General features: G+C 42.6%; 1 protein-coding gene across 1 annotated transcript; it reads left to right on the forward strand.

Moving 5' to 3' along the window:
* The first annotated feature begins 1,437 nt into the window (after positions 1-1,437).
* LOC102825068 (olfactory receptor 15-like) lies at positions 1,438-2,376 on the forward strand. The gene has a single exon (XM_006874868.1). It carries the CDS (start codon positions 1,438-1,440, stop codon positions 2,374-2,376), a length of 939 nt encoding a protein of 312 aa, XP_006874930.1.
* Positions 2,377-12,577: the final 10,201 nt, after the last annotated feature.

The following is a 12,577-nucleotide window of genomic DNA, read 5'->3' on the forward strand; positions in this document are numbered from 1 at the left end:
TATTTAACCCCTTTTTTTGGATTTTTAGTCTGTTGTAACTAAAATTCCTTGGTCTTATATCACAGTTTTATTCATTTTACTTTGATCTCCTCTTAGCTCACACATTCTACTGTATTTGGTGAATACGTCTTTGTTTACTCCTTCCATTAATATCATGACTTCATAGACTTGTATTTTTCTCAAATTTCATCATTCTACAGCAACATTTTTCACCTGGAAGTGGAGGAATTTGGAAGGGAGGGGTGGAGATTTATCAGAAGCTCCAGGGGCGCTTTTTCAAAGACAGTGTGTTTACCTCCCACCTTCCCTGAGCAGATCAAATCTCGGTTTTGTTGTTAAGTGCCGTCAAGTCGGTTTTGACCCATAGCGACCCTGTACAGGGTTTCCAAGACTTTAATCTTTATGGGACCAGAAAGCCTCATCTGTCTCCCACGGAAACCTTGGTTTAGAGGATGTTTATATTGAGAATGGTGGTAGTGGTGGTGGTGATGTGCCTGGGAAGCAGTTCCAACTCATAACAGCCCTGCATAGGGTTTCTGAGGCTGAAATTTTTTTTAAAATTAATGTTTTATTGGGAATTGTGTGATAGTCTACATGGGAGAACATTAGTCTTACATCCATTCTATCATACATCATTTCATTGGCATAGTTACCATCCCGTCCATGCATCATCACGCAACCAAAGGGTGTGCCCTGCAAGCCTGCCCCCCTTCCCCCGCACACACACACACACACACAGTCCTCAGCCCCTTTCCCTCTCTGGATTCCAAGTCCCCAGCCACTCCATCTCTTCACGTCTTCTTCTCTGCCTCCATCTCAGGCCTCACAACTTCTCTGGATAGGATGCAGCTCTCTGCTCTTCTCCATTGATGGTCCCAGGGCCCTCAGCTCCTAGACTGAAAAGTTAACCACTCCCCTCTCCTTGCTATAAAATGTCCACTGATTTCCAACCCTCGCAATCAGTCCTGATAAGAGGCTGTAATTTTTAGAAGAGCAGAAAGCCTCATTTTTCTCCCATGGAACATCTGCAAGTTTCGAACTGCTGAACTTCAAATTAACAGCCCAATTTGTAAGCTCTACACTACCAGAGCTCTTTATATTGAGATTATCCACATCTAATTTGATGGTCCACTCCCTCAGCTCTTTGTACTGAACAGAACAGCTTTAATTTTCTGTTCTGTCTTCTTTCATTTCTGCGACAGTTCATGTCTGCCATTCTGGTAAAGGAAAGTTTCTATTCCCTGTGAGATGACCGTGGTTGGGGACTGCGATGAAAGTTTGCAATCATAACACTTAAACTGGCACTTCACTCTAAAGCCCCGAGACCTAGGAGATCTTCCTGGATGGAGCTCCACCTAACCCAACAGCTTCTCCACTTGCTTTTCTCCCAGCAGTTTTTCCAGCACAGATTTCTCAAGAGACTGAAGACATCCAGTGATGCAAGGGGCCAACAATATCTCCACAGAGGGCTTCATCCTCTTGGGTTTGTCTGACTATCCTCAACTGGAGATGATTGTTTTTGTTGTCATGCTCATCTCTTACTTGATGACCATAGTTGGGAATTCAACCATCATCCTGCTTTCCCGCCTAGATCCGCGGCTCCACACACCCATGTACTTCTTCCTCAGCAACCTCTCCTGCCTGGATCTTGCCTTTACTACCAGCACAGTGCCCCAAATGCTGATGAATTTATGGGGCCCGGACAAGAGCATTACCTATGGTGGCTGTATGGCCCAACTCTATGTCTTCCTTTGGCTAGGGGGTACTGAGTGCATCTTGTTTGTGATGATGTCATTTGACCGCTTTGTGGCGGTGTGCAAACCCCTGCACTACACCACCATCATGAACCCTGGGCTGTGCTGGCTGCTGGCTTCCATTGCCTGGTTGTGTGGCTTGGTCAACTCTATGATCCAGTCAACGGTCACTCTGCAGCTCCCATTGTGTGGGCACCAGATGATAGACAACTTCCTGTGTGAGGTGCCCGCCATGATCAAGTTGGCCTGTGGAGACACTACTCTCAATAAGGCTTTGCTCAACGCTGTCTGCGCTTTCTTCACTGTTGTGCCTCTGAGCATCATCCTGGTCTCCTACTGCTGCATTGTTCGGGCAGTATTGAAGATCAGGTCGGCAAAGGGAAGGCGAAAGGCCTTTAACACGTGTTTCTCTCATCTGGTTGTGGTGTTGCTCTTCTATGGCTCAGCTCTCTATGGGTATCTCATTCCAGCGAAAACCAGCAACCAGAACCAGGATAAATTTATTTCTCTCTTCTACTCTGTGATCACACCCATGGTGAATCCTCTCATCTATACACTGCGGAACAAGGAGGTGAAGGGGGCACTGAAAAGGCTGTTGGGGAAAGGAAGGGAAGTGGGCTGAGAGAAAACACCTCCATCAACTACTGCCTGTGTACCTTGGCATACTTTTTCTCATTATCTTTTTGGTCATGTGTACAAGAGACGTACTTGCCCCAATAAAACTATGTCAGTGAAACCAAGGCACATTCCCAATGACTGGGATGTGGTTAGTGTTATTTGCAATAGTCTGTATTTATTTAGAAATCCTGCTGGTGTGAGGCTATAGGAGAAGCACCAAAACTCAATGTCTGTTTTAACCGCAAGGTAGATGGTTCAAATCCACCAGCTGTTCTTCAGGTATCCTTCAGATTTACCATCATGCCTACTGTGGATTCCATATAATGGGGTAGACATGTATGTCTAAGGTTCAGAGGTTACTGACCTAGTACAGACCTATCTCACTGTCTCTGTCTCTATAGTACACATGTTGTTTGTTACATCTTATAATTCTGGAGAATTCTGTGCTTTTCTAAAGAAAGCACCTCTGCTTTCAGTACCCCATATAAAGTTACTGTGCTCCCATGAAATCAAGGCAGGTGTTATCAACAGCGTGTGAAGACCTAAAGAGTTCATTATTGTCCCCAGAGACCTATGCAGCCATTGTCCTTGTTCATCTCTGTGTCTTCTTCTCAATAGTCCCATCTATCTGCCCATAATTTTCATCCATATAGCCTTCTGTCATCCTCTCTTCCTCTTATGTCTACATCTCATTTCCCTTCTGTCTCATCTAATGTTTAATGAGAATAGGTAGGGAAAAGCCATTTGCCTTTTCAATTCTGGCCAAAGATGACCTCTTGCTACAGTTTTATTTAAATCATCCCATGTAAAACTCCCACTCATTAGATTTGATCCAGCATTGGGTATGCTAGTCTGGACTTCTGGTGTGGAGCTGTAAGATCAGCAGTGAACCGAGAACCACGAGGTCAGCAGTTCAAACCCACCAGCTACTTCTTGGAAACCCTATAGAGTCATTATGAGTCAAAACCAACTCAACAGCACTTAACAAGAACAAGAGTCTGCTTAGTAGATGATCGAACTCTCTGAGATTCTTTAAAGAAGTTGAAGAGCCAAAGAAAGATCATCTGTTCACAAAGTGTGTCCTCAGGCCCAAGATCTGGTCTTTCAGCACCACAGTTCCTGGAATTCAGTAATCAGTTCAACCCACGCTGGCTTCCTCAGGGAACCCAGGTATTAGAATCAGAATGCCAATTTGTGATTTTTTTTTTTTATGTTACTAGGATTCCCAAAGGAATTCCAACCTCCCACAACATTTCACATACAATTTAGTAAGCAGAGAAGTTCTGTTAAAATGGGCATGTTATTTGGCAACAACATCAGGAGAGAAAAGGTGTCGTAATATAGGATAAACTATGGTAATATAGGATGAACCACAAGCTCAACAGTTCAAACCCACAAGCTGCTCTCAGAAACCCTACAAAGGTTTACTGTGAGTTGGAAATGACTTGATGGCACAAAACAACAACAAGAACTAGTTTCCAGAATGGTCCTGGTGTGGTCCTGTAGGATAAGCACTGGACTGTTAATCACAAGGTCAACAGTTCAAACCCACCAGCTGCTCCTTGGAAACTCTATACAGGGTTGTTATGAGTCAGAATCAATTTAATTGCACTTTACAACAACAACAATAGAACTCACTTCTAAAGTGTCTTCAGTTTTATGTCCCAAACAGCAAGTAAATAAAAAGCTTTGTATACAGTAGGTATTTAATAAATGCTTAGTGATTTGAATTAATAAGCCTCATGAGTCTCCCTTTCTCATGGGAGTAACTAAATTTGTCAAATGGACCATTTCCATGTTTTCCAGTTTGGGTTCATTCTGTACCTTGGACAACAGTGAGCCAACAATGACAGATGGTTTCCTTTCTAACATTTGCACAGAGGCCTCCAAAGACATCTGATTATAGTGTCCTGGCCTGAAGTTGTTTTCCAGTTGCAGATCAAAGCCCTCTCTTATTTTCTCAGTTTCTATCACAACAATCCTGGGATATAGCTCCAAGACTAGCCAATTGGTGACATTATCTTGAAGAATGAAAGTCCTGATTGTTAGAGGCTTCAAAAACTTCATTGATCAGTACCCTAATATTAGGACAAAATTATCTGAAAGTAGACCCACAATATTCAAGTTCCTAACAGCCAATATATAAACCAGAATGCCAGTTGATTGATTTACTAGAACTGTAGCTGAACAGGAAAAGGTAAAAACATTCATTGCCCTCTCTACTGAGGAGACAAGCTAAAATATTAATCAGGTTACTGAGTGGGACCAATCCTCTCTGCCCAGGAGTCAAACTAGAATGTTAATCAGGTTACTGAGCAGAACCAACCCTCTGGTTTCCCTCCTGTCTTCAAACAGGTCCCCAACTTAACCCCTCCCCGATTCTGACCCCATATAAATTTGCACTCCCCTGTATTCGAGGCTCAGAATCTGTAGAAGCTAGCTCCTCTGAGCCAGCTGGTTTAATAAAATCTGAAACTCTACTTCACCTCACCAAGTGGCCTCAGTTTCTTCGACAATGGCTCAAGAGCTGCTTCAACACCCTCCGGCTCAGGGCTGTTGCGTCACACCCGGGCCCAGAGCTGCTGTAACATAGGTACCACCGGGAACAAACAATCATCTCTTCTAGCCAGTTCATTAAAGTTGAGATAGAAGTGGGGCAAAACTGTAAGAAAATAGATATGCATTCTTGAAACATTTTGGAATTCTGAAGAGCTTCCCTATGGAAACATTTAAAATCTAATTTTGAGTTAAAAGAATGCTGAGACACAGGAAGCTATAGGGAGAACAAAAATTATAATTGTCCGTCATTGAGAAGTGAGAGCATCATGGGAATTGGATATATAATTATCCACACACATCATGTACCATTCTCAACCGTGAACATGAGACTAAGTCAGAAATTTGTGGGAAAATTAAAGATGGACAAGCTCCTTGTTATTAAGGAGTTTGAAGTACTTCTACGGTCCAGAGGAAACCATGTTTGTTAGAAATTCTGAACGTGAACAATAAAACAAAGCACACAGACCTATCTAAGGTTCCTTAGAAAACACTGCCCCAGGTCAGGAATTCATCTTTGTTGGATTACCGGACCATCCTCAACGGGAGGCATTTCCACGGCAATTAACAACTTTGACTTCCTAGACTTGTGAAGACAAAAATGAGTTATTTAAAGTGCTTTTCTTATCACTGTCACCATTTCAACCATATGGCATGAGATCGACCAGAGTTCTAGTGTTAAATGTCAAGTCTGTTCACACGCATATAAAAGTACTTTGTATTTTATAGGGTTTACTTTAACCAGCGGTACGGGTCCCAGGCTCAAAGCGCGGACCTTGTGGTTCAAAGTCCAGTGCTATCCTATGGAGCCCGAGTTTGTTAAGCGCCTTGGGCTCGGTTCCAACTCATAGCCGCCTTAAGTGTATAGGGTTTCCAAGGAGTGGCTGGTGTGTTTAAACCGCCAATCTTGGGTCCAGCGTATTAGCCTAAAGGCTACACCAGGATTCCATGGGGCCAGAGTCTGTCGTGGTTGTTAAGGGCTAACAAGTACATTTCGATTCATAGACGCCCTATAAAAGGTTTCCAAAAAGCGCTTGGTGGGGGCCAGACTTTAGAGATTGGCACCACGGAATCCTGGGCAATGGGTTCGCAGACATGATTGGCCCTAGTCAGTGACACAAGGAAGATCCCGTGTTTTCATTGGCAATAATTGCGGTCCGTTAACAGAAGGCGTAAACCAAATGGAGTAGGCGGTGCTCAAGTGCGGAGTTTGTTGGTCTAAGCAGGCCGTTTTGTTTTTGTTTGTTTGAGATTTAGGCCTTGCGCATGCGTATGACTATCACGCTATCCCAGAGTGCACCGCAACAGCTTCCGGTGTGGGCGAAAGATCCCATGGCTGACCTGAGCGGGAATGAGGCGAGTTCTTCCCGAGGAGATGGAGTGCGGTTAAGGCCTGCAGCCCCCTCGCGACCTGGGCTTCCGGAAGGCAAAGACTCGAGTGGCGGTGGACAAGGAACTCCACCCTTTGTTTGGACAAGTGTGAGGACTGACCCCCGGGGAAGCGCCCTTTGAAAGACCCCAAGGCCTGTTCTGGAGCAGCTGAATTCAAACGTTTTGCTTCACTGAGGCCCTTTGCATCCGTCCGTCCTTGTGCTGGGCGCCGAAGCCATGAAGACCCCGCAGACATGCTCCTTTCCCTCAGCTCCCAAACTAGGGGCGAGCTGATTTCATATAAAGCAAAATATTAACGTTTGTTTCTTGCTCTTGTAAGAAACGAACTCTAATTTTAGGTGGGATAAGGCTAGGTGTCCTAGGAATCCAGGAGTGGCGCTGTGGGTAATGCGCTGGACTGCAAGGTCGGCAGTTCAAGCTCACCAGCCGCTCCTAGGAAACCCTATGCAGGGTCGCTGTGAGTCGGAACCCACTTGACGGCCTTATCAACCACTATAAAGGCAAGGCATCCTAGGAGAGATTTACAGACAGAGCCCACAGATCCGAAGACTTGGAGGAGGTGGCATTGCCTTAACCGACCGATCCTTGTCCTGTAGGTTTTTGGCCTTAGTGAACTTCTTTATAGAATTTCCCGTATCTCTGCATTTCTAATACCTAACTTCAGCAGCCCTTCCTAACCTGGTTGGAACAATGAAAACCAGCAATATCTTTGGTTCAGTGTCTAGGAAAGAATGGATTGGATTTTAGGGGCAGAGTATCCCAGGAGCTCTGGTAGCGTAGTGATTACGAATCGGGCTGTGAACGGCTAGGTCAGCAGTTCGAAACTATCAGCTGTTCTGCAGGGAAAGATGAGGCTTTCTGCTCCCGTAAACCAACTTGATGGCACCTCACAACAACAACAACATCCCAAGAAAGTCAGAGTCTAGAAGGAATGAGTCAGACCCTAGGGAAGGAGTGTCCAGGCAGGAAAATGCTGGTGAGCAAAGGCACTCAGACTGGGAAGTGCAGCGCCTTTTCCAGAAACTAGGGCCCATTCACCTGTGCTGCATTTAGAATGTGTGTAGTGTGTAGACCAGATGGGGCCGCAGCTGAATCTCTGAGGCCTTTGATACCAGGGAGAGAGCCTTGAAACCTTGATCTCTGGCTTATTTTGGTGGTAGCTGGAAATCGTTGAAGGCTTGAACTGACTCATATACAATCAGATTTGCTCTGTAGAGAGAGTCCAAACGTCCACATCTGCTCTGTTGGAAGACTTATGTCAGATCCATCTGATAATGTGTCTGTGAGTTTCTGTGAATGGGACTTATACAGCGGCACTTAACAACACTGAGGCGTCTCTATAAGAGGGACTTCCCAAATGGGCTATGGGATTTTACCCACTTGGGGGCATATGGCATTGTCTGGAGACCATTCTGTTGTCATAACTCAGAGGCACTACTAACACCTAGTGAGTGGTGGTCAGGTATGCTGCTAAATATAATGGACAGGACGTCTCCCACTAAGTGAAGTATGCCCAAAATGTCAGTCTTGCTGAGCATGAGAACTGTAGATTGAAAGTAGTAGAAATGGAGCGGAGTCAGATGTCAGCTGTCAGCGACAATTCAGAGACCAGTATTAGTGTCTTTCTGTATCTTTTTTGGTGCTTAAGTACTTGACACCCGATAAACACTTATTGGTTAATCAACCTCCTTATTTTTCCACCCAGTTTTTTGTGTGTGAAGTATTATTTGCTTGGCAAGAGACACTTCAAACTGTTGACATACAGCAATCAACAAAACAAAAGACCCCACTCCAGGATCTTGCATGCTTGCAATGAGTAAACCAAACCAAACTCCACTGCCATGTCGTGGATTCCAACTCATAGTGACCCTGTAGGACAGTGGAACTGCTCCATTGGGTTTCCAAGGCTGTAATATTTACAGAAGCAGATCATCAGTTATTTTCTCCCAGGTTTTGAGTTCTAACTACTGACCGTTCAGTTAACAGCCGAGTGTTTATCCACTGTACAACTAGTGCTCCTTCTCAGGGAGTGACAGCTATTGAACATGTATATCTGTGACACGTGATGAGCTAAGCCATGAAGAAGCTCGTATAACCAGGGGTTTCTCTTACTACCACCACCACATGTCACTGACTCAGCACTTCTGAGTGCCAAGAACTGAGCTAAATATGTTACAAATCTAATTCCTGATCTTGTCCTAGGCCCTTCAAGATGAGTATTGTTATCCTGATTCACCACACAGATTTGACTGGGATGAGAAATCTATACCCTCTTTCCTAGAAGTGGAAAGTGAAGTAGAAATGTACTGTCATATTAATTTCTTTCTTTTTCCAGAGAGAAGTTTGTAACAGGCATAGCAGGAAACGATTCTCCGGAGATATTGGAACTAAATTTGGAGCCACAGGTCTGCCTCGGTTACAGTGGGATTCCTCTTCACTCCTGATGTTATTTCAGTCAGATTATGGTGGAACCTAACCTCTCAGGAAATTTGCAACTTGGAGATATCCTACCAGTCCTTCAGATGTTCTCTGTATCAATGTCTGGGACTTGCAAAGCCTTCAGCCAGCCCTGGGAGCTCTGCTATGGATGACTGCAGCCCCACCTGCCCACCAGAAGTAAATCCTGGAGCTAAAATAATACCTGACCTTCCTATTCAGGAGGGAGACCCCAAGTATGAGGTAAGCGAGGATCATCTGGAAAGCAGTGAGCAGGTTTGATGCCCAATTTGCAGTGCAGACCTGAAAAACTAAGGCAATGAGTGAGTAGGGGAGTGTTGTGGATTGAGTTGTATCCCCCAAATGAGTATGTCAACTTGACTAGTCCATGATTCTCAGTACTATGGATTATCTTCTATTTTGTGATCTGATCTGATTATATGCTATAAATCTAAATGTTAGTCTCTAAAATGTTAGTGAGGTAAGATATAGATATAAATATCTCAGAGTTTTATATACTCAGTAAAATATAGGTAAACATCTTTCTAGTCTTCTCTGCTATCAGCCAAGATCCACCTGATATCAGCAATGATCTCTCATTCCATGCCTTCTTCTGAATCCAGCTTGAATTTATGGCAGTTGACTACAACCATTTAAAAACTATTTTCAGCAAAATAATACTTGTGTGTAATATTCATGATACTGTTAAATAATCTCCACATTGTGTTGTATACTCTTATTTAGGGTAGGCACAAATAGCCAGGTAGCACTCTTGAAATTTCTTGACATAGGTGAGTGAGCCTTCTTAAATGGTATTCCATGAATTCTTGGTACTTTGTTTTTTATGCCAATGCCTTCCGTGCAACTTGGACTTCTTCCTTCGGTACTATTGGTTCTTGATTATATGCTACTTCCTAAAATGAATGAATCCTTAAAGATTTTTTCCTGTGTTTTTTTAACTATTCAAAGGCATTTAACAATGTGGATCATAATAAATTATGAATAACATTATGAAGAATGGAAATTCTTGAATAATTCAGTATGCTCATGCAGAACTTGTACATAGTCCATGGGCCAGAACAAAGAGATGTGGTATAATGTGTATCAGGATTGTATCCTGTCCTCATACTTACTCTGTGCTGAGCAAATAATCCAATCTGGAGTATATGAAGGGTGCAACACTAGAGGAAGACTCATTACTACCTGTGATATGACGCAACCTTGCTTTCTTAAAGAAAAGAAAACTTGAAGCATTTATTGATGACTATCAAAGACTCTGGTAGCGTAGTGGTTACGAATCGGGCTGCGAACCTTAAGGTCAGTGGTTCGAAACTACCAGCTGCTCCGCGGGAGAAAGATGAGGCTTTCTACTCCCGTAAAGATTTACACCCTCGAAAACCCTGTACAGGGTCGCTATGGGTCGGAACCGACTCGACGGCACTTAACAACAACAACAACATCAAAGACTACAAAATGTATCACACCTCAACATAAAGGAGATCAAACTCCTTAACAACTAGACCAATAAGCAACATGGAAGCAGCAGTCAAGAAAGCACATGATACCTTGCATTGGACACATTTACAAAAGAACTCTTTAAAGTGTTTGAAAACAAAGATGTCACTCTTAGGAGTAAAGTAAACCTGACCCAAGTCATGGTATTTTTAACTGCACAATATGCATATGAATGCTGAACGATAAATAAGACCTAAAATGTTGGACAATAAAAAAGACCTAAGAAATTCAATGTCTTTGAATAATGGTGTTGACGAAGAATACTGAGTGTACCACAGACTGCCCAAGAATGAACAAATCTGTGTTGGAAATCTGGATGCTCCTTAGAAATGAAGATGTCAAGACTGCCTGTCCTACTTTGGAGCTGTTATCAGGAGGGATCAGTCCCAGGAGAAAGACAACATACTTGGTCAAGTAGAAGGTTAGTCAAAAAAGGAAGAGCCTCAATAAGGTGGACCGACACAGGACTGGGCAGTGGTTCCTGTTGTACATAGTGCTGCTGAGTCAGACTGACTGGACAGCACCTAACACCAAAAAAGCCTATAGGTGTCTGTGCATCTACTTGCTTATGCCTTCCTATCCACATACATGCATACATACCTGCATATGTAACTACATACATATTTTTGGTCTGCTGCTAATGTTGCAAAATTGTATATGCTGTGTATTTACCAAAATTATCCCTTTTTCTTTTGTACTTCTTAATGTCTTCATTAACCTTGGTCAGATTGTATAGATTTACTATTGCTTTCCCATCACCAAAAATGCTAAGTGTCTACTATCTAGGAAGTGATTCTCCATCTCTCCCCCTCCCATTCCTGGTAACCATCAAAGAACATTGCTTTCTGTCTGTGTATCTATTCTTGACATTTTATAATAGTGGAACCATACAATGTTTGTTCTTTTGTGATTGACTTCTTTCAGTCAACATGTTGTCCTCCAGCCTCATCCAACATGTTATGTGTTTTGGACTCATTATTCTTTATAATCAGGTTTCATTAAACTATAGTGAGTTACCAGTTTATCCCATTATTCACTGATGGTCACTTAGGTTGTCTCCAGTTTTTTGCTGTTATGAATAATACTGCAGTAAACATAGGTGTGCAAAGTCTAGTGATGCCATTGCACTTATATCTCTTGGTTATAAACCTAGGAGTGGAACTGTTAGATCCTGATATACTGTATTTCTAGCATTTTGAGGAAGCACCATATCAGTGTCCATAGTGTTTGACATTTTAAGCAGCATTATTCTTTATAGCAAAGAAGCAGAAACCCAAATGTCTGTAACTGATAAAGGGATATTTAAAATGTGTTGTACCATTCATATGATACAGTATTATGTAGCCATAAAAAGAGAAATCTAGTTATGATTTCTGCTATGACATGGATGTACCTTGAAAACATGCTAAGTGAAAGAAGACACGCAGAATGGAACTGTGTGATTTCATTAGCTGAAGTAACATGAATAAGGAAATCTAGAAAGGAAGTGGAGAGCATAGGCAGGGAAGAATGGAGTGGTCCAAGCTGAGCTCTTCCTGAGGAAACACTGAAGTATTTTCTTCTGTTCTGCCTCTGCTTCTTCCTCTTTTTTCCCCATTACGTTTTTTTGACTTTTAGGTGGAATGTTTATTCTTCTTCAGCCACCACTAACAACTTGCATATGAAAGATAAAAACCATGGACAATGTACTCAGTTCTTATTATTTTAAAAAACTGTGCATAGAGTCCCCAAAAAAACCTAAATAACTATGATTTGTTCTTACTCAGTAAGTTTTAAATTTGGCTCTTAGTTTACTTCATATATATAGCTGGGTTTGAGCGCTATTCCCTTGCAGTCACATTTGCTTTAGACCTGTATATTCATAGGATCTTCTTCTCAATGCTGACACAAGCCCTTCCAGACCCAGTTCTTCTTTGCCCATTTCCTTCCCCTTAGTCCTGCTCTTCCAAAACTAAGCAACATGATAAAAAATATATATTGACGTTTTCAAGGACTTTCATTTTCCTAGGATCCATAATCAACATCCATGTAAACAACAGGCAAGAAATCAAAGGACATCATATTAGGCAGATCTGCTGCAAAAGACCTCTTTAAAGTGTTAAAAAGCACTGATGTCACTTTGAGGCCTGAGGTGTGCCTGACCCAAGTCATGGTGTTTTCAGTTGCCTCATATACAAGTGAAAGCTGGACAATAAGGAAGAACACAGAATTGATGTGTTTGAATTATAATATTGGCAAAGAGTATTGAAGATACCATGGACTGCCAGAAGAATGAACAAATCTGTCCTGGAAGAAGTACAGCCAGA

This window comes from Chrysochloris asiatica, unplaced genomic scaffold (genome assembly GCF_000296735.1).
Source record: "Chrysochloris asiatica unplaced genomic scaffold, ChrAsi1.0 scaffold00305, whole genome shotgun sequence".
Lineage (NCBI taxonomy): Eukaryota > Metazoa > Chordata > Mammalia > Afrosoricida > Chrysochloridae > Chrysochloris > Chrysochloris asiatica.